General features: G+C 50.6%; 1 protein-coding gene across 1 annotated transcript; it reads right to left on the bottom strand.

Annotated features, from left to right (window-relative positions):
• Positions 1-5,174: 5,174 nt before the first annotated feature.
• On the bottom strand, positions 5,175-6,754 carry NUPR1 (nuclear protein 1, transcriptional regulator). The gene is made up of 3 exons (XM_079761668.1): positions 6,435-6,754; positions 6,080-6,227; positions 5,175-5,455 (listed from the first exon to the last, which is right to left on the bottom strand). Exons 1-2 carry the CDS (start codon positions 6,547-6,549, stop codon positions 6,091-6,093), a joined length of 252 nt encoding a protein of 83 aa, XP_079617794.1. The 5' UTR covers positions 6,550-6,754; the 3' UTR covers positions 5,175-5,455; positions 6,080-6,090.
• Between the last annotated feature and the right edge of the window lie 20,253 nt (positions 6,755-27,007).

Genomic DNA, 27,007 nt, shown 5'->3' with positions numbered 1-27,007 from the left:
CTTTGCCTCTCCTGTTTACAGCTGTGCAAATGGAGAAGCAGGGGAAACGCTAACCTGTCCCGGGTCACAGCCAAGTTTGCAGACTGGAGGTGGACATAGGTCTGGGGGACACTGAGGCTGTTTTGGTCACTCTTGCTGCGTAACAAATCATCCCCAACCGCAGTGCTGTGAAACAGCAATTTTGTTTATGCTCCCAGATTCTGTGCTCGGAAATTACCTTGTCTCTCTGCTCCATGACACCTCAGGCCTCATCTGGGAAGACGCAATTGCTGGGGGTGACTTGACACCTGGGACGGGAACCCCTGCAGGCTCCCGTCCCTCACATGTCTGAACACGGAGGATGGCTTTCAGCTGGGACCCCAGCCGAGCTGAGGCCGGCCCGCCAACATGTGGCTCCACCTCGTCTCTCCACGTTTGCGATCTTGGACTTCTGCACAGCGGGGTGTCGGAGGTCCTGGAACCCCAGGGAGAAAGGGGGAGACACACTCTCAGATAGCACCACCTGTGCCATCCTGGATCAGCCAAGGCAGCCATGAAGGCCCTTGCGCATTCAAAGGAAGGAACACAGTCCCATGCCCTCAAGGCCACACCGTATGGAGAGCACGTGGGATGGGAACTCCTGCTGGGACTGTCTTCGGTAAATATAATCTGAGACAAAAGCCTGGCGTCAGTGGTCCTAAACTTCACTGCACACTACAATCACGTTTCTTTCTTTTAAAAAAATATTTTTATTAGCCCTAACCGGTTTGGCTCAGTGGATAGAGCGACGGCCTACAGACTGAAAGGTCCCAGGTTCGATTCCGGTCAAGGGCATGTACCTTGGTTGCGGGCACATCCCCAGTAGGAAGTGTGCAGGAGGCAGCTGATCAATGTTTCTAACTATCCCTCTCCCTTCCTCTCTGTAAAAATTCAATAAAATATTAAAAAATATTTTTATTGATTTCAGAGAGGAAGGGAGAGGGAGAGAGAGATAGAAACACCAATGGTGAGAAAGAATCATTGATCGGCTGCCTCCTGCACGTCCCACACTGGGGTTCGAGCCTGCAACCCAGGCATGTGCCCTGACCGGGAATCGAACCGTGACCCTCTGGTTCACAGATTGAAGATCAACCACAGAGCCACGTCGGCCGGGCTAGAGTCACCTTTCAAAGTCTCAATGCCTAAGCTGTACCCCAGACCAAGGAAATCGGCAACGCTGGGCGCGGGAGCCAGGCATCAGGATTTTCTTTAACTTCTGAGAGCTAACAATGAGGCGTTCTCCCAGGTTGCAAAGCACCTGGCAGGGTGGCTGGCTCATGGACAACCAGAGCTTCTCCAAGTGTGAAAACCTATGACTCCTCATACACAAGGTCATGGTAGGTCGTGCACAGGTGGACTTGAAAGTTATAAAATGATAGGCGTTTCTCCTTACAGTTATCTTCTAACTGTGACAGTGATTGTTGGTTTCCATCTTTGGTGGTTATGCAGTTTCCTTTTTAAATACATTTGAGTACAGAGGTGAGGAGGTAGCGGTCATGTTTAGAATTCTAAGTAAATAGCGGCAGGGATGGCCGCTGTGGCTGTTACCATGAGTAGCATGATCTTGAAGGACTTCTAGCTGCACGTTGACTTGGGGTGATTCTGAAATTTTAAAACCCGACATCTGAGAGCTGGCCTTGGAGAAAGGAGTGGGCAGGAGGGGGCCAGGTGCTTGTGAAGCAATACAGAGCCCGGAGTAAGTGTCCTGGTTCTGCAAGGAGCCGGGAATCCTTTGAACAGATCGCGGCAACCTGAGGGGAAGTTTCCGTAAGTTCTGAGGGGGAAGAGCCATCAGTCACCTCTCTCTTTCTCAGGAGGAACCCAAGAACTTGGGGAAACAGATATTACATGCAACCGGGAGGTGAAAAAGAAAGGGTGTAGGAGAGGGGGTGGAACTGAAGGGAGGTTCTGGAGGGGCAGAGTCAAGAGTGCGTTCTTGTTGCCCTGCTGGCATGGCTCAGTGGTTGAGTGTCGACTTATGAACCAGGCAGTCATGGTTCGTTCCGGTCAGGGCACAGGCCCGGGTTGCAGGCTCCATCCTCAGTGTAGGGCGTGCAGGAGGCAGCCAGTCAATGATTCTCTCTCATCATCGATGTTTCTATCTCTCTGTCCCTCTCTTTTCCTCTTGAAAATCAATAATATATATATATAAACAGTACGACTCTAACCCCAAGATCCTTCCTGACCAAACATTCTGTAATTCCAAGAACTTCCTGGTTCCTGGAATACCCGCTTAAAGGCCTTCAGGCATAGGCTGTGCCAGGGAAGGGCGTGGCTAGGGAAGGCCAATCAGAGGCCAGGAGCGAGGGGTGGCTTGTGAGACCTTCTGGCCAAGTGTCAAAGGACCCAGTGTTCAGGGTGTGGCCACAGCCAGCGAGGGACACAGCACTTCCCAGCTTGTTTTTTCCTTCGACATAGACAGAGGAGAGGGTAGTCTCACCGTCTGGTAGGTTAGAAAACGGAGGTTCAGAGGACGTACTAGTATTGACCAGAAATTAACTAGCTTCTAGGATTCCTCCTTGTCAGTATTCACGTTTCTTCTCAGGCATGTAGTATAAAGGGAAAAGCCTGGAGGTAGAAAATCAGATAGACCTGAGTTCAAAATCCCAGCTTCTGCAGGTTTTGGCCGTGTGACTTTGGGCGAGTTACTTGACTTCTCTGAACCTCAGTTTTCTAGTCTGTAAAATGGGATCCATAGTAGTACACCTATAGGGTTATTGTAAGGATTAAATGACACAATGCCTATAGAACACCCATCACAGAGGAATAGCCCAGTACATGGAAGCTGCTGGCTGTGATTCTTGAAGCTGACCTAGCAGACCTGTGCTGGGCTGAGAGCTCACTGCCTCACGCTGCTCCTGCCATCTGCCTCCTGAGTTCAAGAGCTGACAAGTGGCCCTAAGGTCTGGTTCCAATCACACCAGGCTCCCGTTTGTCCCTCCGTGCAGGGCCTGCCTTCAGCCAGGCCGCTGTAGTGCAGTAGGCACCCAATAAACATTAATTGAACGAATAAGTGACACGTGGGAAGAGGAGTTTGAGGGGAAATCTCAAGGAGCTGTGTGCCAAATGACGGTGAATTCTGGGCACAGGCTTCATGGGTGAGAGCAAGAGAAGGGGGCGGGCTGCGGGGGAGGCGAGGAGACAGGCGGTCAGGGCAAGTCAGGGACGACTGTGAAGACGGGGAGGCATTTGAGCTGAGCCTGGTGGGATGGGTGGGATTAAAGGCAGCTCAGACAGAAAGGACCAGGAGAACAGAAGCTTGCTCAGGGGTGGGTGGGAGTCAGGTTTCAGAAGGAATCAGGCAGCTCCAGGCAGCAAGTTCCCTGTCCCAGTGACAGCCAGGCAAGCGGGTGACTCCATTTATTTATTTATAAATATATTTTTATTGATTTCAGAGAGGAAGGGAGAGGGAGAGAGAGATAGAAACATCAATGGTGAGAGAGAATCATTGATCAGCTGCCTCCTGCACGCCCCCTACTAGGGATCCTCCACGCAACCCAGGCATGTGCCCTTGACCGGAATCAAACCTGGGACCCTTCAGTCCGCAGGCCGACGCTCTATCCACTGAGCCAAACCAGCTAGGGCTGTTTATTTTTTAGATGTTTTTTATTAATTCCAGAGACAGAAAGAGGGAGAGGGAGTTAGAAACATCAGTGATGGGAGGGAATCATTGATTGCCACGCCTCACACTGGGGGTCGAGCCCACAACCAGGGCATGTGTCTTGACCAGGAATCGAACCGTGACCTCTTGGTTCCTGGGTCGACACACAACCACTGAGCCAGACTGGCCGGGTTAGGTGCCTTTTAATGTCTTCAGTCCGAGATCCTGTGTGACATAGACAGGAACAGTCCAGACTGTTCCCAGGCTGGACTCAGGGGAGGCCACGGGATAGAGATTCCAAAGGCGGAGCTGGCCTGAGTCGGCTGTGCATCTGGGTCCGCTCCAACAGGCGCCTCGCTCCTCTGCCCACATTCTTGGGTCCCTAGGAACCACTGGTGCCCAAGTCCTGCGGCCGAGGGCTGGCATGGAGGGGTCGGGGGAGGAGGAAAGGCTCCGCTCAGGGCCAGACCTAGCGGGTTCCTCCCCCCACTTACGTTGAGTCTGTGGAAAATGCTTCCTGCTAGTTTCATCCAGTATTCACTCTCTCCTGCTTTCTTTAATAAATAAAACCCGCCCTCCCCCAGTTTGGCTAACACGTGGCTAAGCAGCTAACTACTAGATTTTCCGAAATTTTCTTGTAGCTGGGTGTGGCCATGTAACTACGTTCTGGGCAGATGTGATGTGTTCTACTTTTAGGTTATGGCCTTAAAAACGAGTTGCTGTGGCCTGCCCTGGCCCTTCCCCCCTTCCCTGCTTCTTCCCACAGGCTGGCCCTGGAGCAGCCAGCTTGGGCCTCCAAGTGGAAACCATGTTCTGAGGTGGCAGAACCAAGGGCTAAAGGAGCTGGACTCCCTGACACGGGCGTTGCCATTTTGGTCCAGCAGTGCCTGCCCTGGGAGCTGATCTGTGCCAACGCGATGCCTTTCTACCCACTCTGTCTGAGTCTTCATGACAGCGGCCCAAACTCGTACCTCAATCAACATTTCCGCTCAGCTCCCCTCACTCCTCTAATTTGCCCCACGTTCTTCTCGAACCTGGTTCCGAGCCGGGTGACACCAGGTAAGAATCTCCCTCCCCCAGCTGACCTCCCAGAACCCTGTCCTGGCAGCCCCCCGAGCAAAGGGACCCCCCTCACTTGAGGACCGTAAGCATCCTGGGAGCCCTGTGGCACTTGGGCCAAGTCCCTTAATGCTTTAAGTCTCGGTTTGTTCCATTTTGGCACCAGTAAATAAATTCACTCCAAAAGGAGGTTTTATATGAATACAGCATAATCAGCAAGGTTGTAGCTCCGGGCTGGGGAGGGGACTGTGTCAGGGGCAGATTAAAAAGAAGCAGAGGATCGTGTTTGCACCCAGAAGAGACCACAGGACCGTCTGTACCAAAGCACACGCCCACCCAAACCGAACCAGAACCAACACACACTCCGCCCTGCCGGCCCCTGCAAAGTCAGAAACACCCGCTCCCGGGCAGTAACCAAATACAGACCCGAACCAAAGCTCCTGGTCCACGCAGCCGCGGACACAGGGGAGCGGGCACAGCAGAGCCACACAGAGGACAAGACTCACAGCTGCTGCTGCACTTTATTGCCGCTGCCACCCCAGGAGCCCCGGTTTCCTCGGCATCTTTCTTTTTGGGGCACCTCCGTGGCTTTGCCCCTCCACACCCTGCCTCTTGCTCCCTATCTTGCCCTTGTTCTGCAGGTGCTCCCTTGGGGGCCCCTCAGAGCCTGAGGCAGGTGGGGGAGTCCTGGGAGTGGTGTGGGCGGGTGGGCCCGGGTCCTGCTAACATCGCCAACATCGCCAACATCGCCGTGTGGGGTTTGTGCTCCGGCCTCATCTGGGGAAGAAAAGCAGTTGGTGCAAGGGACAGAGGCCTGGGTGATTCTGCCATCACTTGCTCCGTGACTCCGGAGAAAGACCCTACCCTCTCTGCACCTCAGTTTCCCTCTCTGTAAACCAGATTTCCCGCCAGTAGGAAAGGGTCTATACACTGAGTGGCCAGATTATTATGACATCTGAACGCATAATAATCTGGCCACTCAGTGTATATCCTATATAACAAAAGGCTAATATGCAAATTGTCCCCTTGACCAGGAGTTCGACCAGCAGGCAGGCCGGCCACCGCCCATGTCCCCTCCCCCTGGCCAGGCTGGGCGGACTCCACCCATGCACGAATTCATGCACCGGGCCTCTAATACACACACACACACACACACACACACACACACACACACGCACACACACACTGAGTGGCCAGATGGTTATGTGTTCAGAGATCATAATAATCTGGCCACTCAGTGTATGTCCCCCTTTGCACTAGGAAACTCAGAGTCAAATGTATGTCTCATTTTCTTCTGTGTTGAGACACCAGTTCTTTAATCCCTCCTCCCCACCCAACCAGCACCTCCCGTCCTGGCCCTTGGAGGCAGGGGCCTCCGGGCTCGGGCCCCTGGTGTCTCACCTCCCGCTGTCTCAGGGCCGCGCCCCTCGCTTGTTCCGCTCCGTGTTCTGGAGCTTGGTCACCAGCTTCCTCTCGTGCCCACCAGGGCTGGGGCGGTTGGTGTGGGCAGCGGCTTCTCTCTTGGTGCGACCTTTCCGGCCTCCCACTCCTGGGAACCCAGCAAGAGCCCAGCGTGAGCGGCTGGAGGCAGCTGGCCACAGGGCGGCGGGTGGGGAGGCGGTGGTGGAAGGAGCTCGGGTTGGAGTCGGGAGGCTGGGGTTGTCACCACAGAGCTTTGGGGTATAGTCCCTATTGCCTGCCTGAGGAAGGAGGGTCAGAGTGGAGGGGCCAGGGAGGGGACAGGGCCAGGCCTTACCCAGCTGAGAATACGCCAGGCTGTAGAGGTCCGACTCGTCCAGGCTGGGGTCTTCGTCCTGTGGGCCCGGGGGCTGCTGGGCCGAGCTGGCTGCTCCGGGGAAGGTGGCCATCATGGCTGGCTTACCCTCGCTGTCTCTCTCGCCTTCTAAAGCTTACTTTGTGTCTGGTTTCCTGGCACTTCCCAGTTCACTGGATCCGACTTATAAGGCCACGTCTCCTCCTCAGTGGCAGTGGCCCAGCCCGCAGGCCCTGTCTGATGCAATCTGGCCCTTTCCCAGAACCGCGGTAAACACCCGGCATGAGAGGGGAAAAGTCAGTCTCCTGAGTCCCAGCCCATTGCCTCCCCCTCCCTGGGGCTCGGCCCCCCGCGCCCCCCGCCCCTGCTGGTGTTTTCCACAGAGGAGATTCCCTGCCCCTCAGGGAGGAGGGGCCTGACAAGGTCTGGCCATAAATAGTCCTTGGGAACATGGCCAGCAGTGACCTGAGGGCGGCCCACTCCTTCCTGTCCATCTGCTGCCCTCTGCCCGGGCCCCTTCTGGGATTGGGGTCATGGTCACACAGCTGACCCTCACTCCCACCCCAGTTGTGGCTCGGATTCAGGACTGTGTGGCAGCATATGGAGTAAGGAAGATGGGGAGAGGATATCAACATACTAGAACTAGGTCAGTGGTTCTCACCCCTATCACTCCTTTTTTCCAAGAAACATCTTGGAAAGCCCCCTGAGTAGCCTGAACTGGGGCCCCCAGGTCACTCCCTTCACCTGAGAGGGAGGCTATCTGAGTGGTTACGGGGGCAGATTCTGGAGCTGGATCTCAAGCCCCTGGTTCATTATTCCTGTGTGACCCCAGGCAAGTCACTTTACCTCTCTGTGCCTTGGTTTTTCCCTCTGGAAAATGAGGACGGTAATAATTGAAGCTGCGTAGAGCTGGTGGGAGGAGCATGTGGGAAGGCACTCTCAGCAGTGCCCGGCCCGGGCCCGTGCACACCGCACTGTGTGAGGGTCAGTCACGCCCCTAACAGCTCAGTAGAGCGAGCCCTACTGTCATATAGAGGAACCATCAGAGATTAATTCATCATAAAATAATACGTACTGCAAAATATGGATACACCAAAGCAGAAGACGCTATGGAGAAATTTAATATGAATTAAAGGAGGGGGTTCAGATACGAAATGTGTGAGAGTGGAATTTTCCACTCCTGCCTGAAGGATCTGTGTGGGCCGAGTTGTCCCAGAGAGGCCCCACCTTCAGCTGCGGTGCTTCTGCACCAGCTCCCAGCTCCCCAGTTTTTGTTTCTTTGTTTTTTTTAACTCTGTGGGTTCCAAGGACAGGACATCTCTGCCAGGCCAGGTGCTGGCTCCCCCTCACACTCCCCCTGAGCTGTGAGCCTGATGAAGCGGGATCCCCTCTCTCAGTTACCTGAGCGCCATCCTCCCCAGCCCAGCAATAACCCCGCTGTCCTCTGTTTAACAGGAAGCAGCGCTTCTGCTTGCATTTCTCCGGGGCCTGAGCCAGAATGAAATTTAGCTTTTGTTTCCCAGATCTGGGTGATTTGTGAGTTCTTTAACACCCAGGAAATGAAAGTGAAGACTGGACCACACTCGAATCAAACCAGAGTTGGGCAGATAGCAGATCAGGTGTTAAGAGAAAGAGGAAAATAACCTTAATTTAAACAAAGATCACACCAAGACAAATTCAAGGTGGAGGAAAGCGGAAACAGGTGTTCTTGCGAAGTGGTGGGCTTTTCCGCTCAGTGCCATTCCATCATGGCATCAGGTGGGGGAGGAGGAGGCTCAGGTCGTCACTGTTAGTGTTTTAGCTTCATGAATTTCTAGCAGGACCATCAAACGTTGTGCAGGATGCTGGGCGATTCTGTGTGCCACTGTTCTATTCTGCCTCCCTTGTGACGACCAAGAACCGCCCCCCCCCCCCCCCCCCCCGCGCCCCACATTCCAGAGCTGCCCCCGGAGGGCGGTCTTTCACTTATTCACCTCTGCCACCAGGACCCCGGCTACTGGTGAGGTGTTGGGCTCACTTCTGAGCTGGCTGCCCTGTAAAGTGAAGACAGACACAGCCCAGTGTGAGCCGCTTCCACAGGGCTTCGTCCAGAGCCCGCGCACGATGCACTGCCCTCTGCCCTGCCCCCTGCCCCCTGCCCTGCCCCAGCCCAGTTCTCCCAGGAAGCAAAAGCGAGACTCGAGTGACTTGCTCAAGGTCAGGCGGCTGGTGAGTGGTGAAGGCCCCTCCCACGGCCCACCTGACCTTCTTCTGGGGCTCCTTCTCAGTCAGCACAGCTGGCCAAACACGGGCAGGTGTGTGTGGAGGCGCCTGCCCAGGATCCCTCCCCCCCTTCCTTCCCTCCCTTCTTCCCATCCCTAACACTTGGTGCCTGCCTTGGACCAGGCCGAGTGCTGAGCAAGCTCTGTGCCCTGGGTGGGAGGGTCTTGGGCAACTTCATGTGCATCGCTGACCAGAATACCACACATGCCCCCGGTTATCCTTCACCCACCACCTGATTTTACCTTACTTTCTCTGTAGGATTAGTTACCACTAATGGAAATATCTTTTTTTAAAAAAATGTTTATTGATTTTATTTATTTATTTAAAAATATTTTTATTGATTTCAGAGAGGAAGGGAGAGGGAGAGAGAGAGAGAAACATCAATGATGAGAGAGAACCATGTTTACTGATTTTAGAGAGAAACATCGATGTGAGAGAGAGACATTGACCAGTTGCCTCTGGGTGTGTGCCCTGACCGGCGATTGAACCTGCAACCTTTCAGTGTACAGGATGGTGCTGCAACCAACTGAGCCACACTGGCCAGGGCTAGAAATACCTTTTTTATTTGTTTACTTCTTCAGGATTTGTCCCCACTAGGATGCGATGGTTGGTTTGGTTTGGTTAAAGGAGCAGGCGTGGCAGGCAGCCTGCCTGAGCCCAGGCTTGGTTCCTCCACTTGTTAGCAGTGCAGCCTTAGACAACTTATCTAGCCTCTCCGTGCCTCCATTTCCTTCTGAAATGGGATGAATAATAGTATCTACCTAGTGGGGTTGTTGTGAAGATTAAAATACCAATTCTCATAAAGGCTTGGCACAGCCCTAGAAGATAGTAAGTACTTAATATATGTTAGCTATTATTATTATTATTCCTGAGGGAAGGAATCTTATCTATCTTATCATTGTTGTATCACCAATGCCTGGCACACAGTCAGCGCTTAATAAGTAACTAGTCGAGTGCATGCAGCTATGCTATGATCGGCACTGCTCTTTCAGCTTCCAGATGCTCTGCTCTGAGGGAATGGAGACGCTCAATCCTAGGGCTCCTCTCCCCCCCGCCCCCTGGACTGTGAAGTCACTGTGGCGTCCTCCACAGAGCCAGGGAAGAAGGTCTCCCTGGCCTTGATCAGGCAGGTGCTAGGAGAGGGAAGACCAGACCCTGGGGGAGGGCTGGGTAGAGGGAGGGTGGCCAGGAGAGAAGGGACTTTTGGGAACCCATCACCTGTTGTACCAACACTGAGTAAACGGTGGGTGCTCCTACCATGTCGTGAATTGGGTAGCTGGGCAGCACCTGCTGGAAGAGAGCCAGCTGAGACATTGGTCAGCAGGTCAGACGCTGAACTCCCCAGCAGCACAGTGCTTACCAGCATGGGCATTGGTGCTGTGGGGTCTGCGTTTAAGTCCCAGCTTATTTGCTGTGTCTGTTTCAGGCCAGATGAGCCCCAATTCTCTGGTACTCTCAAGCCAAAAGTAACACAGAAATGACCACCTATCATTACAGAGAAAAGGTCCAGGGTTAATTTGTGGCATTTTGGCAAATTGAGCTGCCTATTCCTGCCAATGTGATAATGACTTGTCCTCACATCCACACCTTCGGGTTATGTAAACCCCCAGTCACCCAGGGAAGGAGATCAGCCACCGTTGCAAATAGGCTGTGTGGGATTGGTTAAGTCCCTTAACTTAGACCAGCCTTGTAATAGATTAACTCAGACAGAAAAGTGCTTTGAAAAGTTAAAAGTGCCTTAGCGACATTTCAGAAGCGCTACTAAAATGTAGCTGGTACTCAATATTTGCCAGACCCATGCTAGCTCATTCATTTCACAGTAACCTCATGGAGTTTCCATGATCACGCCCACTTTGCAGAAGGGAAAGCTGTGACATGGAGGACTAAGTAACTTGCCCAAGGTCACACAACCAGCCGGGAGTGGAACCAGCATTTGCAGCTGGTGCTCTTAACTGCTTGTAACACCTCCTTGGTCTGTGCTTTGCTTTGTACAGAAGTTATTTTTTGTACAGAATTTATTAGAAAGAATGACTTAGGGCCTGTGAAGCAGGAGGTCATGGTTCGACTTCCCGTAGGGCACATGTCCAGGTTTTGGCCTCAATTCCCAGTAAGGGGTGTGCAGGAGAGAGCTGATCATTGATTCTCTCTCATCATTGATGTTTCTATCTCTCTCACCCTCTCCCTTCCTCTCTGAAATAAAAAAATATATATTAAAAAAAGAATGACTTAAGCAAAAATGTCTAGCTATAAAGTTATTGAATCATGCAATTATTTCCTCCAAGTACTCTTTTTTTTTTTAAAATCCTCACCTGAGATATGTTTCTATTGATTTTTTTAGAGAGAGAGGAAGGGGAAGAGAGAGAGAGAAAAACATCGATTGGCTACCTCCCATACATGCCCCAATCAGGGATAGAACATGCAACCTAGGTATGTGCCCCGACTGGGAATCGAACCTGAAACCTTTTTTGGTGTATGGGACGATGCTCCAGCCAACGGAGCCACTCGGCCAGAGCTCCTCCAATACTCTTGATGAAATTATCACATTTCCCTTATTGCCTTGCTGTACAAGAAGCTCAATATGTAATTTGCTGTACTTCTCTTTACTCTTGTTAGTCTCCCTGCCCCACAACTCCAATCTATATTTTCCTAATTTTTGAATCGGTTTTCCTGTTGTTGTTTCTATTTGTGACACTTAACAGAAACTACACCAAATCGTTTTTGAAAGGAGACAGAGTAAGAATTTGTTTAAATCAGAGAATGAAAGAATCATTTGAAGAGAATTTCCCGAGAGAACCCATGCCTGACCTTTGACCCTGAGGATGTCATTTATGCTTCACAGCCAAACAGAAGTCTGGGTGGACCCTTGACTCCTAAGCGATCTGGAGGCCCCAGGATGTCAATGGCCCAGCTCCTCGTCACAAATAGTGTCCAACATCGGGTGTGCCTTGCAAGCAAAATGAGCCCATTCCCACTGCTTTGTTGCTCCAGGTCAGGCCATTTGCAGGTTTTATTTAATGGCTGCCCTACCAAGTTCCACAAGAAAAACTCTTGTTTATTCTTCAAACTCCTCATAGATAATAGTCCCAAACTGGCAATAATCCTAATGCCCACCAACAATAGGATGGAAAAACAAATTGTGATTGATACACAGAATGGAATATTATACAGCAGGCGAAAAGAACAAACTTCTCATCCATGCAACAAGAAGGAGAGCATTCACAGAGAATATGTTGAGTGAAAGAAGCCAGACACAAAGTATTACATGTTGTATGATTCCACTTATATGAAGATCAAAAAGAGGCAAAATTAACCTATGGAGATGGAGGGCAGAAGAATGATTGTTAACGTATGGAGTGTGGACAAGGGCATGAGGTGGCATGAGCACTTCTGGAGTTATGTCTTGATAAAGTGGTGGCTGCATGGGTGTCTGTCATAGATTGAATGCTGTGTCTTTCCCAATTCACGTGTTGAAGCCCTAACCTCCATGTGATGGTATTTGGAGGTGGGCCCTACGATGGGATTAGTGCCCTCATAAGAAGAGAAAGAGACTTCAGAGCTCACTCTCTCCACCACAGGAGGACACAGCAAGGAGGCAGCTGTCTGTAAATCAGAAAGAGACACATCCTGATCACGCTCCTCGCCTCCAGACCTGTGAGACCTGTTGTGTAAGCATCCCAATCCATGGTATTTTGTTATAGCAGTGCAAACTGGGTAATACAGGGTCTAACATAGGTAAATTATTTGCAAGCTGTAGACTTAATAGTACTCTATGCACTTTACTTTTAATCTGTGCTATACTTCAAATAAAAAAAGAAGGCCTGGCCAGTGTGGCTCAGTGGTTGAGCATCGACCCATGAACCAGGAGGTCATAGTTCAATTCCTGGTCAGGGCACAAGCCCAGGTTGGCTCGATCCCTAGTAGGGGACATGCAGGAGGCAGCTGATCGATATTTTCCTCTCTCTGGATAAATATGTATACTCCTAATGGCCAGGGTTCCAGAAACGAGCTCAAGGTGTTCAATATCCAAGCTGTGTCTGACATGTTCCATATTAGGTCTGAGGCTTGCAGGCCTGTCCACAGGCTGAGAAAAGAGAGGAAACACACGTACATCTACAACAGTGCACGTCAGGGTGAACGGAGCATGAGTGTGTATGCATGTGAAGGTAGGGGCAGGTATGCGTGCTCAGGTGAGTGTGTTTGCATACTTTGTCGGAGTGTGTTTAAGGAGAAGCTGGCAGAGGAAAGAGCGTTCTAGTCCCATATTCTGTTTCAAGAAGGGCAGGGTATTCAGAAGGTGTGACCCCAGCTGACATGACTAAGCAGATAATCGGGTTTCATTCTCAGAATGTAGTATAGTTTTTGACATGTGGTAACCACCCAGGAAATTTTACTCACAAAAGACATCTAAGTGGTTATTCTAACAAGTAGCCTTGCTAAGTTCAAGTTCAGCTGAGTAGACTTTTGGTTCTCTTTTCTCGAAGCATCACAATGGCCTAAGCTAGTTTCCTTTCTCTTTTTGGGCCAGAATAAAAGGTATGAGGCCCATCTTAAAGTAACCATGCTTTAGGCTAGATGTGAAGAACGTCCTCGTGGAGGAAATCACCCTAATACGTGTCCCTTCCTAAAGGTGATTTATACTTTCAGTGCTGTAAGGAAACTAGGTCGTAGCCTATTAGGAACAAGTTTGGGGTGGGGGTGGGGTGAGAATTAATACCTTAGTTACATTTAAGTGATTTATCTTCCATAGTTTCAAAACTGCATTTTACTATAGCTCTCCTACTAAATTAATTCTATTAATAAAAGGAACCTGGTAAGCAGCATGATGGGGCTGATGGAAGCAGGTGTGCTCCTGGGAGGGAGAGCAGGCACTGGGACCTTCGCTTTGAGGGGTTTTAAAGGCTGGGAGTTGCGGGGGGGGGGGGGGGGGGGGTGTGTGTGTCTTAGGGAGATTCTCAATAGAATATTCATTAGCTCTATGCTGATGTGCCAAAATGAGATTTATTTCCTTAACTTCATCTGTCCTTGGGTGTGGTTGGCAAATGGCACTAATCGTTTTGTTTTTAAATATATTTTTATTGATTTCAGAGAGGAAGTGAGAAGGAGATAGAAACATCAATGGTGAGAGTCATTGACCAGCTGCCTCCTGGACGCCCCCTACTGGGGATCGAGTCTGGAACCCGGGCTTGATCAGAGTCAAACCCGGGACCCTTCAGTCCACAGGCCGCCGCTGGGAGCCAAACCGGCTAGGACACAAATGGCACTCATTGGATTTCTGCTCCCTATCTCCCTGAGTTGGGGTGACTTAAGCTACTTACGCTCTGGCTGGGGAGAAGTGGAAGTTAAGTGTCCTTGCTTACAGAAGACGAGGTTTGCGAGGTGGCTGTGAACTGCTTGGCCGTTCAACCATCCGCCCCAGCGTCCCAGTTCAGCGACGGCACCGCCCTCTCTTCCATCGGGAGGCGATGGCTCTTCTCCATCCTTTTCTTTCCTTAAGAGGATTGTTTTCCGGGTTCTCTTTTCAGTTCCTTACTTTACCTGCTCCGTGCGTGCTAAGGGACTCGCTGGGAGCCCTGTTCTGGTCCCTGGGATCGCCGCTCAGCAGAGGTTCTGTGCAGGAGAGAAGCTGGGGTGGGGGGTGAGGGGAGGGGGTGGGGGGTGGTGGAGCTTTCCCCTGGCGTGTTACCTTTGCCCCTCCTTCTCCTAAGCTCCAGGGGACCCCCCTTTTTTGCGTCTGTAACTTGTTTCCCCAACCTAAGCAGCCCAACCAGCTCATCTCTACCACCCCTGTAACTTTCTAAATAAACTTTCTCTTATAATTTGAGTTCTTGGCTCTGAAGTCTTTCCTTGCCAACTCCGCCAGCTCCGCGGGTAGCACTGGGTGCAGTCCGGCGGGCTGGCCCCCCGGGTCAGTTTCTGTTTGTAAGGAGATGAAGAACCGTCTGTCGACCGCACAGCCCAGATGAAAGCCTCCGCGCACCCTCCGCGGGCCCCGGGCAGCGGCCAGGGGTTGCGGGCGGGGGGTTTCGCGGCAGGAGGGAAAGGGCAGGGGGTGGATGTAGAGGCGGGAGGTCTATTCTGACCCGGGCTTGAAGCATCCGCTCGTGATCGCAGGAGGCGGTCGCAGGTGAATTCCGCGTGGTCGCCGCTGGGTGTGGCACCGGGAACCAGTCACGGAACCGGCTGCGGCCCGGGGCGCCCTGGTGCTCGCGATCTCCGTGGGGCCGGGCGAGGCAGGCCGGGGCGGCAAGGAGACGCGCAGATGGAAGCCCTGGCGGTGCCGGCTGCGCCCGCGCAGCGCCGCTGTCCCCGCGCCCTGGGCTCCAGCGCCCCGGTGAGCACTTGACAAAACGCTCTAACGAGGCCGGCGGCTGCTCAGTCCACCCAGGCTGTGCAGGGCGCTTGGGCTGAGGGCCCGCGCGGGTGACAGCGAGCCCTTCCCGTCCAGCCCCGCAGCGCCCGGGGGCCCTCGCGAACCCGGCCCGGCGCTGGGCATCAGGTCCCGCTGTGCCACAGCGGGCGCTCTGGACACCGGCGGAGCGCGCCCCCCGCACGACGTGTGGAGCGGCAGGACCGAGGATGCTGGGACCGAATAGGTCGCGGGGTCTGAGACGTGGTCAGTCCGCTGCCCTCGCCAGGCGCATGGGCGCGGCCGGTGGTCTCTCCAAATTGCGAGCCCACTTACCGCTTGCGTGTCCCATCGCCCGGCCGCCTCCCCGCCTCCCCGCCTCGACAGGCCGCGGGGGAGCCTTCGCGTCGCCTCATTTCTTGACTGAACGTGGCTTCTGCGCGCCTAGAGGAACGGGCACAGCTGCGCTTGTGGAGACGTTCCCGCGCCCGGAGGCTCTGACTCGCGGAGCCGCGTCGCTGAACCACGTCCGCCGCCGGGCGTCTGACTTCTGTGCTTTGATGTCCCCCGCCCAGCACCACCGGTTTTCGCCGTCCGTGGGAACCGGAGTCACCTGCCAGCGGGAGACCTGGGGGGACGGTGGGCGGGCCGTGGGCACACCCGCAGGGAGCCCCCTCGGTCAGGGGTCCCGCCGAGGCGGAGAGGTGGCGCGGGCGCTCGGCTGTCGGGGAGGGGACGCGGCGCCGCAGCCCCCGCCTCTGCAGCAGGAGGGCGCGCGCCTCGCCGGAAGCGACTGGTGCCCGATGAGGGGGGACCGCCACCTGCCGCCGCGCCGCTGCCACTCGGCTCCGGGCTGAGCGCGTCCTCTCCGGGGCCCGGGGCTGTGCGGCGCGGCATAGAGGCCCGGTGACCCGCGCGCGGGGAGGCCCGCGGGATGTTAGAGGCGGAGGTCAGCCTCAGGGCATCACCCTTCACCGCGTGACACACATCCAGCAACTGCAAAACGCGACCCAGGGACAGTCTGACCCTGGCCCACGCGCAGCGGCTGATGCCCTCAAGCACCCGCACACCCGGCGGCCGGGTTTCCTGGGACCAGGAGGGTAAACGCCTTGGATCGAGGCTTTTTTCATCTTAGAAATTCCCAACTCGGAGACACCTAGCCTGGCAGAAGCCCCCTCATTCCATAAAGGGGTGGGGTGGGCTCCAAAGCAGCTGGCAGCTCCATTCCGCAGCCTGTATTCGTTTCGCCTCCTCTTGGACCCGTCAGCCCTCCCCTGCCCCGACCCCTCCGACCCCTCCGTAGTGCTGGGGTGCCACCCTCCAGCGCGCGCACAGCAAGTGAACTGGTGGAAGGTGGGAGCAGGTGAACTGCGGAGACCCGCCTGGTTCTCCCCAGCAGCGCCTTCCCCCTCTCATCCCCCCAAACTGGCAGCAGGCCAACGCGCCCTAAACACCAAGCAGAGAGGCGGCTGCTGGGGTGGGGAGGGGTGGGGACGGCATTGGCACCTTTGTGCACCTTCCACCTGAAGGTGGAACCCACCACCTTCATCCAGTTAACAGCAAGGGACCCCAGTGCCCCCCTCCCCAGGTGTATTCTGACAAACACTGGAAGGCATCAAGCAGAAGGAAGGGAAGATGCAGGCCAGTGATTTTGGGAGCGCTGCATTGGGTGTGTTTTATTTTATTTTATTTTATTTTTTAAAATATATTTTATTGATTTTTCACAGAGAGGAAGAGAGAGGGATAGAGAGCTAGAAACATCGATGAGAGAGAAACATCGATCAGCTGCCTCCTGCACACCCCCCACTGGGGATGTGCCCGCAACCAAGGCACATGCCCCCGACCGGAATCGAACCTGGGACCCCTCAGTCCGCAGGCCGACGCTCTATCCACTGAGCCAAACCAGTTTCGGCCATTGGGTGTGTTTTATTTCATTTCCCACGTTTAGATGTCAGTGACATTTTTATTTCCAGAAAAAAACAAAAACCACAACTACCAAAAATAATAGGTTGTTCTAAAATGAACAAGGATCAACAGAGGGACTGGTCTCCCATAATCAGCTACACACTATGCTCCTCCATTAAAAAAAAAAAGTATTTTTATTGATTTCAGAGAGGAAGGGAGAGAGAGAAAAAAAGAGAGAGAGATCAATAATGAAAGAGAATCATTGATTGGCTGCTTCCTGCATGCCCCCCCCCCCCCCCCCCCCACTGGATATTGAGCTCACTACCTGGGCATGTGCCCCAACTGGGAATTGAATCATGACCTCCTGGTTCATAGGTTGACGCTCAAACACTGAGCCACGCTGGCCGGGCATCTTCCATTTTTATTATTTTTATTTTTTATTTATTTTTATTTTATTATTTTATTTTATTTTTATTTATTTATTTTTTAAATTTCTTTATTGATTAAGGTGTCACATATTTGTCCTCATCCCCCCATTCCCATCCCACACCCCTCCCCACGGATGCCCCAACCCCCTGTTGAACTTAATCATTGGTTAGGCTCATATGCATGCACACAAGACCTTTGGTTGATCTCTCCCCCCTCCCCCCACCCTCCCCTATCCTCCCTCTGAGGCCCGATAGTCCGATCGATGCCTCCTTGTTTCTGGTACTGTTCTTGTTCATCAGTCTATGTTGTTCATCATTTCCCCTGCATCTTCCATTTTTAACGTCTTCAGTCAGCCATAAATTTCTTTCACTCACCCAATTACAGTTCCCCCAGGTTTTCATGTTTTACGTTCATGGTTTTAAACACATCAATCACTTAACCAGCCGCACCTTTGCCCTCATGGGCGTGGTCATCCCTGGGCTACACGAAGGCCGTGAAGAACAGTGCCTTTGCAGCAGCCAAAATTCCATTTCAGGTGTTCAGTGGGGAGGTGGTGTGGGGGAAGATTGTAAATTTTAATAATAGTCCAACATTCCTCTTCCTTTCGGATGCGCTCTATTACACCCGTAATTTCTAATGAAAACCCCCATCCTTTATGCACTGTGGTTAAGAACCATCAAAGCAGTACTGAAAAGACTGATCATATTTGCAAGAGGCACTGTGATGAACTTTCACCGTCCAAGGATTTCAAAGTCTGTAATTAATACTCTTGACCGATCCCTGGCTAATCTGTCACCTCTCAAAGTCTTTAACCACGAAGTTCAAGACCATCAGTCACCTTTCCTTCCATCACTGTTTATTTCCCCTTAACCCTCTTCTACCTCCCCCACACCCTTTGCCTCTGGTAATCACCACTCTGTTGTGTGCCTGAGTTTCTTTTCTTTTTTTTTTTTTTTTTTTTAAACCCTTCACATTTTTCTCCCAGTTCCCCTTTGGCAGCTAGCTGTCAGTCTGTTCTCTGTATAGATGAGTAATTTTATTTTGTTTGTTAGTTTATTTGTTCATTAGAATCTACATATATGTGAGATCATATGGTGTTTGTCTTTCTCTGACTGGCTTATTTCACTTAGCACAATACTCTCCAGGTCCAACCATGCTGTCAGAAAAGATAAGATTTTCTTCTTTTTTACTGCCCAGTAGTATGCCCTTGTGTAAATGTACCACAGCTTTTTTATCCACTCACCTACTGGTGGCACTTGGGCTGCTTCCAAATTCTGGTGAACATAGGGTGCATATATTCTTTCAAATCAGTGTTTCAGGCTTCTTCAGGTATATTCCCTGAAGTGGAATCGCTGGGTCATAAGGCAGTTATATTTTTAATTTTTTTTTTTTTTAGAAAACTCCATACTGTTTTCCACAGTGGCTGCTCCAGTCTGCATTCCCACCAGCAGTGCACAAGGGTTCCATTGCATCCACATCCTAGCCAGCACTTGTTGTATGTTGATTTATTGATGGCAGCCATTCTGACAGGTGTGAGGTGCTATCTCATGGTGGTTTTAATATGCATTTCTCTGATGATTAGTGATGTTGAGCATCTTTTCATATGACTATTAACTATATGTCTTTGGAGAAATGTCTGTTTAGGTCCTTTGACTATTTTTAAATTAGATTGGTTGTTTTGGGGGGTGTTGAATTGAATAAGTTCTTTATAAATTTTGGATACTAACCTGTTATCAGATGTATCATTGGCGAATATCTTCTCCCATTCAGTGGGTTATCTTTTCATTCTGTTGATAGTTTCCTTTGAGATGCAAACACTTCTTAGTTTGACATGGTCCCATTTGTTTATTGTTGTTTTTTTTGTTTCCCTTGCCTGAGGTAACATATCAAAAGAATATTGTGCCCTGGCTGGGCAGCATGGGTGGTTGGAGCATCATCTCATGCACCAAAATGGTTGTGGGTTCCATTCCTGGTCAGGTTACATACTAGTTTGAGAGTTTGATCCCTGTTCAGGGTATATACAAGAGGCAATGTTTCACTCTCACAATGATGTTTTATTCTCTTTCTCCCTTTCACTTCCCCTCTCTCTAAAATCAGTAAAAACATATCCTCAGGTGAAGATATGTATAATATATATTATACTAGAGGCCCAGTGCATGAGATTCGTCCCTTAGCCCGGCCTGCGCCTTTTCGCAGTCTGGGACATCTCGGGGGATGTCCGCCTGATAGATCCTCCCTTCCCCCAACTGGTGGGCGGAGTATGATGTAACCTGCACCTGTGGCCTGGACGTACATGAGTACCTAACCAGGCACCTTATATGGACTATACATTGAACCACCAATCAACATCTGCCAAATACCCTAAGCACTTGTCCCTATATGACCATACATTAAGCCACCAATCAGCATGTGCCAAGTACACTAAGCCCCCATTCCTTCCTATTCCTCCCCTCAAAAGGTGTGTTCACCTCTGCACGTGTTGCTGTTCTCCCCTTGTGAGACAGCTCGGCAGGTCCTTCTCCTCTAATAAAGCCTGTAGTCCTGGTTTTCTGCCTCTGTCTGATCTTTCATTTGGTGCCAAAACCCGGGAGAGGTGCACAGGATTGTGGACAATCCTCAAACCTAGCCCTGAGCTTCTGACTCCTGCTCTGGCTCTGCTCGTTGGTATGGTTCTGAGTTGATTGGCCCACTCCGGACACCTCTCAAACTCTGCTGTACCAGGACATGTGGGGATCTCGTCGCTTTCTCACTGGTAGGCTTCAGGGGCTTCCCCCGCCCCGCCGCCCTGCCCCATCATTCCCTTGACCTGGAAGGGCCTCAGAGTTTTCCCGTCTACTCGGCTACACGTTCTACGAAAGCCCAGGTACCTGGCTGGGAAACTCTGCTCTACTCCACGGGAAAGGTCTCGGGTGATGACCTGGGAACCTTTTCTCGTCTCTCTCTCTCTACAGGTTGGCTGAGGGAAAAGGAGGATGCTCCTTGTTCCTTCCCTAACTTTTCGGTGGCCCTTCCCTCCAGTCATGGGGTCCTCTCAGTCTAACCCCCCTCAAAACACACCCTTAGGGTGTCTCCTCATCAATCTCTCGACCCTTGGTCTTTCTGGCTACATCAAACCAAAGAAGCTCTACCTGGCCACAGTAAACTCGACAATAGCTCTCAGTGGCCTGAAAAATGGCACTTTCAATTCCAATATCCTTCAAGACCTAGATAATTTTTGCAACCAGACAGGGAGGCCTCAGAGATCCCTATGGAGAGGCTTTCTTCCTTTCCCCTGCCCTGCTCATGCCCCTCGCTTTGCTCCTCATGTTCCACTCATCAGATCCTCCTCCCAAAGTCCTCTTCACCCCCTCAAACTGGTCCTCAGCCCCTTTCTCTGTCTTCTGACTCTTTCGACCCAGCCGATCATTCATCTCCACCTCTCCCGCTCCTGCCGCCCCCTTACAACCCTGCTGCAGAATCTGCTTCCCACGCTCTACCCTCTGAGAATTCTAACCGCCTGCCTTCCCCTGTGCGCTCTCCACCGAATTTCCGCCCCGTGACTGCCAGCAACCGAATTCACAGGTGGCTGACCATTCCCTTCTCACTCTCTGATCTTTCTCAAATTGAAAAACGTCTCGGCTCTTTCTCTTCAGACCCTCTTAACCAACAGCCGCCTTCTCCCCAGTCCCTGAGAGCCCAAATCCTGAAAATGTGAGTTCCAAAACAGCCTTTCCCATCTAATACTCATTCTCAGGCCACCCAGAGACTGCCTTCCTCAACAGCCTCTTCTATTCCCGCGTCCATTCTACCCCTGAGGGAGGCAGCAGGAACTGAGGGCATAGTCTGAGTCCATGTCCCATTCTCTATGTCCAGCCTCACAGATTGAGAGGCATCTCAGGTTTCTTTTTCCACTGACCTGACCACCTTTACTCCCCTGACATATGCCACAAACTTCAAAAAATAGATACAGGTCCACAAACCCCTCAAAAGGACCTTGTTAACCTGACCTTTAAGGTCTTTAATAATAGAGACGAGGAGACCCAAATCCAAAATCAAAAGCGAGATCAGGCCAGGGCTGAGGCCCAGAAGGAGGCCTTCCAGCTCCTAGCCACTGCTTTCATGAACCCCAAACGAAGTGCCAGTCCTCCAACTGCGGGTAAGTCAGGGGCTAAGCCTCCTCCGGGCCCATGCTTCAAATGCAGCAAGGAAGGACACTGAGCCAAGTCCTGCTCAAACCCGAGACCCCCGCCTGGGCCCTGCCCAAGGTGTGGAAGGGAAGGCCACTGGAAATCAGACTGTAGTCTGGCTCCTCCTGGTAGGACCTCAGCCAGTTCAGCATGGCCGCCCTCTGGATCCAGTTTGGAGCTCCCAGACCCCCTGGAACTGGCCACTGAAGAAGCTGCCCAGGCCCTGACAGGCCCCACAGACTTACATCACCAGGACAGAGTCTCAGGTAATGACTGTGGTGGCAGGTAAGCCGATCTCCTTTTAATTGACATTGGGGCCACTTATTCTGCCCTCTGAATTCGCTGGGACCCTTGTCCACTCCTCAGTATCTGTTATGGGGGTTGACGGATTAGTCTCACAGCCATTAGCCATCTCACCTCTACACTGTATCTTACTAAATCCCCCCATTCACTCTTTTCTCATTCTACCTCGGTGCCCGGCCAGGGCTAGCGTGCATCCCCACATAAAACCCAGTTGTCCCAAATCACAGTCATCTACCTCAGTTTCACTCTCTCACCCCACAAGGCCGAGCCATTCCTTGGACGGTAAACGCCTTATCTTCTTATCTCCTCTAAGGCTGTCCCCTCCTCTGAACAAGAAATTTTCTCCTTTCTCAGGCTCACTGGGTACTCTCGCTCCAGGTTCACAACTTTAGTCTTTTTGCAAAGCTCCCCTATGACATGACATGGCGAAGGGACCCCCTCACTGAGCCTTTAGATCCCAAGGCCAACATTCTCACCCCTTTAATGCTTTGAAAACTGCTTTGACCTCAGCGCTTTCTCCCCCCTCCCCCCTTCCCCCACCCCGACTCCACCCTTCCCAAAGAACTACTTCCTTGACTGCACAGGCTTACTTAACAGTTCAGCTATTATCGGAAACTGAGATCATTATCTCTAGGAAAAATGCAGCAGTTTTAAAATCCAAGCCGCTAGAGGCCTGGGAACAGGCTGCAGGGCCTGCTCCCTCCTCCCCCTGCCTTTTCTCCAGCCTCATCTTCCACTGCTCCTTTCCTTCCCCCTTTCTCTTTCCCCTTGGATAACAGCCCATTCTCACATTCCCTCCCACTTTCACTGCAATACAATCTCAATCACTCATCTGTCAATCACTCATCACTCATCACCCCTTATTGGTAGTGCCATGGTGACTACCCTCTCAGCTTGGAGCGTGGAACTGGGAAAGGGAATCTCATACCCTTTAGTTCACCTCTTCTCCTTACACCTATCAGCTTGTCCCTGTGATCAGGGATTTTTCTTCCTCTGTAGGGAAAACACATACATCTGTCTCCCCATCAGCTGCACAGGAACCTGTACTCGCATCTCTCACCCAATGTACATGTAGCTCCCAATAATCAGTCTTTACCTGTCCGTGTAACCCATCATATCTGACACAAAAGAGGAGTCCAGATCATCCCTCTCCTCGTCACCCTCAGCATCACAGCAGGGGTTGGAACTGCCATAGGGAGCTTAACCACTGCTCTACCTATTTTGAAACCCTGAATCAGGACCTACAAGAAACATGTGGATGCCCAGCAAGGGGCAAAACTGGGAAAACAAGAACCTCACCCCAGGGTAACCTATTCTCCCCTTTCATATCACTACTGAGGCAACTGAGACCCCTACTCTTCCCCCCCCCCCCTAAAAATAACATCTAGGTCTCAGTTGTCTTTCAGCTCCAGGCCCAGAAAAGCAGCAAAACCGAGAAGTGACACTGTAGCAGCCTCAGGACCAGCTTTTACCTCCCGAGTCACTCAACAGGATCACCCTCGAGACTTCACCAACCAGTATCTTGGGGAAATAATGCTGCTGCGCCCCTCGTCCAGCACGGAAAACACTACCTGTTTAACAAATACCTCTCAAACCACTACCTCAACTACTCCCACACCTTACTACTGTGCACAATCTATGAATTTACCCCCTCCCTTAGCCTGCCCCCCACCGGGTATTTTTCTCCTCTGTGGGACTACGGCCTCCACCTGTGTCCCCCAGCACCTGCCACACTCGCTCTGTCTTTATGGCTCCCTAACCCCCAATCTCTCCATCAGAACAGAGGGAGAACTCGAATCCTCTCTGGGTCTTCTCAGGCCCCGCCACAAAAGGGCGGCCCTTGTTCCCCTCTGAGTGGGCACGGGAGTCCTCACTGCAGTAGGGACAGGAGTGGGAGGCATTTCCTCCTCTGTTCATTTCTACCACAAATTGTTTGCTGAATTTTCAGAAGATATCTCCATCATTAGCAATTCCCTTGAATCCCTTCAAAGGCAGGTAGACTCCTTAGCAGCCGTAGCCCTACAGAACCGGCGTGCTTTAGATCTCTTGACAGCAGAAAAAGGGGGCACCTGTGTCTTTCTTGGGGAAGAATGCTGCTACTTTGTAAATGAATCAGGACTTGTCAAAGATCACATTAAATTCCTCCGGGACAGGATTGACCAAAGACGATGTAACCAGCTAGAAGGGGGGTATGCCATCTTTGGCTCACTTAGCCCAGGCTCCTCCCACTATTAGGCCCACTGGTATTTATTCTTTTAATTTTGCTCTTTGGCCCCTGTCTCATGCGTTGTTTCGCTAGTTTTTTGCAGAACAGAATGCAGGCGTTTGCCAACCAGAAGGTGGGAGAGATCTATCTGGCCTTGAATTCAGAACCTAGAGACACCTATGTCACCAGAATCCTTGAGACCCCTGGTAGATGCCCCTGACGACATCCCCTCTCAGCAGGAAGTTGCTATGGAAGATGGCCCTTCGCCCCCTGACCTTGCCCGGACTCTCAATTTTTTTTTAACTATTACCAAAAGCCTGGGATGATAGATCTTCCCTTCCCCCAACTGGTTGGTGGAGTATAACGTAACCTGCACCTGTGGCCTGGACTACCTGAGTACCTAACCAGGCACCTTATATGGACTATACATTGAACCACCAATCAACACCTGCCAAATACCCTAAGCCCTTGTCCCTATATGACCATACATTAAGCCACCAATCAGCACATGCCGAGTACACTAAGCCCCCATTCCTTCCCATTCCTCCCCTCAAAAGGTGTGTTCCCCTCTGCACGTGTTGCTGTTCTCCCCTTGCGAGAAAGCCCGGCAGGTCCTTCTCCTCTAATACAGCCTGTAGTCCTGGTTTTCGGCCTCCATCTGATCTTTCACCGCCTAAGCCGGCAGTCAGACATTTCTCTTGCTGTCTGGGGCTCTCCTTGCAGTCTGGGACCCCTCGCTCCTTACGGCCCACCTGCAGCGGAGGCGGAAGAGGCTCCCGCCACCGACACTGCGCTTGCCAGCTGTGATCCCAGCTTCTAGCTGAGCAGAGCTCCCCCTGCGGGAGCTCACTGACCACCAGGGGGCAGCTCCTGTGTCGAGCATCTGCCCCCTGGTGGTCAGTGCATGTCATAGCAACCAGTCATTCCACTGTTCAGTTGATTTGCATATTACACCTTTATTATATAGGATTTTATATATATTATAAACATATATATATATATTTTATACATATTATATATAGACATTTCATATATATATATTTATACTGCCTATGTTTTCATCTAGGATTTTTTTCTTCTAGAATTTTTATGGTTTTGAGTCTTACATTTAAGTCTTTAATCTATTATTAATTTATTCTTGTGTGTGGTATAAGAAGGTGGTCTAATTTCATTTTTTTCCCAAGTTATCTGTCCAGTTTTTCTTACACTACTTATTAAATAGACTATCTTTACCCCATTGTATATTCTTGCCTCCTTTGTCAAATATTAATTGAACATAAAGGCATGGATTTATTTCTGAGCTCTCATTCTGTTCCATTGATCTATATGTCTGTTTTTGCGCCAGTATCATGCTGTTTTGATCACTATGGCCTTGTGGTATAGTTTGATATCAGGGAGTGTGATTCCTCCAACTTTTTCTTCTTTCTCAAGATTGCTGTGGTCTTTGGGGGTATTTTGTGGTTCCATATAAATTTTTGGAGTATTTGTTCTAGTTCTGTGACATATGCCGTTGGTAGCTTGATAGGAATTGTGTTGAATATATAGATTGCATTAGGTAATATGGATATTTTAATGATAATTCTTCCTATCCATGAACATGGTATTTGCTTCTACTTTTTAAAAATCTTCTTCAGTTTCTTTATTCATTGTTTTATAATTTTTCAAGTACAAGTCTTTTACATTCTTGGTTAAACTTATTTCTAGGTTTTTGGGTGTTTTTTTTAAAAATGACATTGTAAATGGGGTTGTTTTCTTAGTTTCCTTTCTGATAGTTCATTAATGGTGTATATAAATCCATCTGACTTCTGGATATTTATTTTGTATCCTGCTACTTTACTGAATTCTTTTATCAGTTCCAGAAGTCTCTTGGTGGAATCTTTAGGCTTCTTTATATACAGTATCACATCATCTGCACATACTAGTAGTGACAGTTTACTTCTTGCTTTCCAATTTGGATGCTTTTATTTCTTCTTATTATCTGATTGCTGTGGCTAGGATTTCCTGTACTATGTTGAATAAGAGTGGTGAAAGTGAACATCCCTGACTTGTTCCTGATCTTAAGGTAAACACTTTTAGTTTTTGCCCACTGAGTATGATGTTGGCTGTGGGTTTGTCATAATTGGTCTTCACATTGAGGTATGTCCCCTCTATTCCCACTTTGCTGAGGGTTTTTAAAAATCATAAATGGGCCCTAACCGGTTTGGCTCAGTGGATAGAGCACTGGCCTGCGGACTGAAGGGTCTCAGGTTCGATTCCGGTCAAGGGCATGTACCTTGGTTGTGGGCACATCCCCAGTAGGAGGTGTACAGGAGGCAGCTGATCGATGTTTCTAACTCTCTATCCCTCTCCCTTCCTCTCTGTAAAAATTCAATAAAATATATTTAAAAAAATAAATAAAAATCATAAATGGGTGTTGGATTTTATCAAATGTTTTTTCTGCACTTATTGATATGATTATATGACTTTTACCCTTTATTTTGCTTATGTGGTATATCACATTTATTGATTTGTGAATATTGTACCAGGCTTAGACCCCCCAGAATAAATCCTAGTTGATCATAGTGTATTATATTTTTAATGTATTGCTTTATCTGGTTTGATAACATTTTGTTGAGGATTTTAGCATCAATGTTTATCAGGGATATTGGCCTACAATGTTCATTTCTTGTAGTGTCTTTATCTGGTTTTGCAATTAGGATAATGCTAGCCTCATAAAATGAGGTTGGGAGTCTTCTCTCTTCTTGAATTTTTTGGAATAGTTTGAGAAGGATAGATGTTAGTTTTTTGAATGTTTGGTAAAATTCACCTGTGAAGCCATCCAGTCCAGGACTTGTTTCTTGGGAGGCTTTTTTTTTTTTTTTACCTCTTCAATTTCTTTTTTAAAAAAGTTTTTATTAATTTCAGAGAGGAAGGGAGAGGGAGAGGGGGGGGGGGGAGA

The sequence above is a fragment of the Cnephaeus nilssonii genome (assembly GCF_951640355.1).
Source record: "Cnephaeus nilssonii genome assembly, chromosome: 2".
NCBI lineage: Eukaryota > Metazoa > Chordata > Mammalia > Chiroptera > Vespertilionidae > Cnephaeus > Cnephaeus nilssonii.
This window is presented reverse-complemented; position numbering and strand designations above follow the sequence as displayed.

Bases quoted from the DNA above. Each gene is read 5' to 3' on its own strand.
- NUPR1 (XM_079761668.1), bottom strand. From the start codon at position 6,549: ATGATGGCCACCTTCCCCGGAGCAGCCAGCTCGGCCCAGCAGCCCCCG. The intron at 6,228-6,434 runs GTAAGGCCTGGC...CTGGGTTCCCAG, and splicing joins CCTGGCGTATTCTCAGCTGG to GAGTGGGAGGCCGGAAAGGT.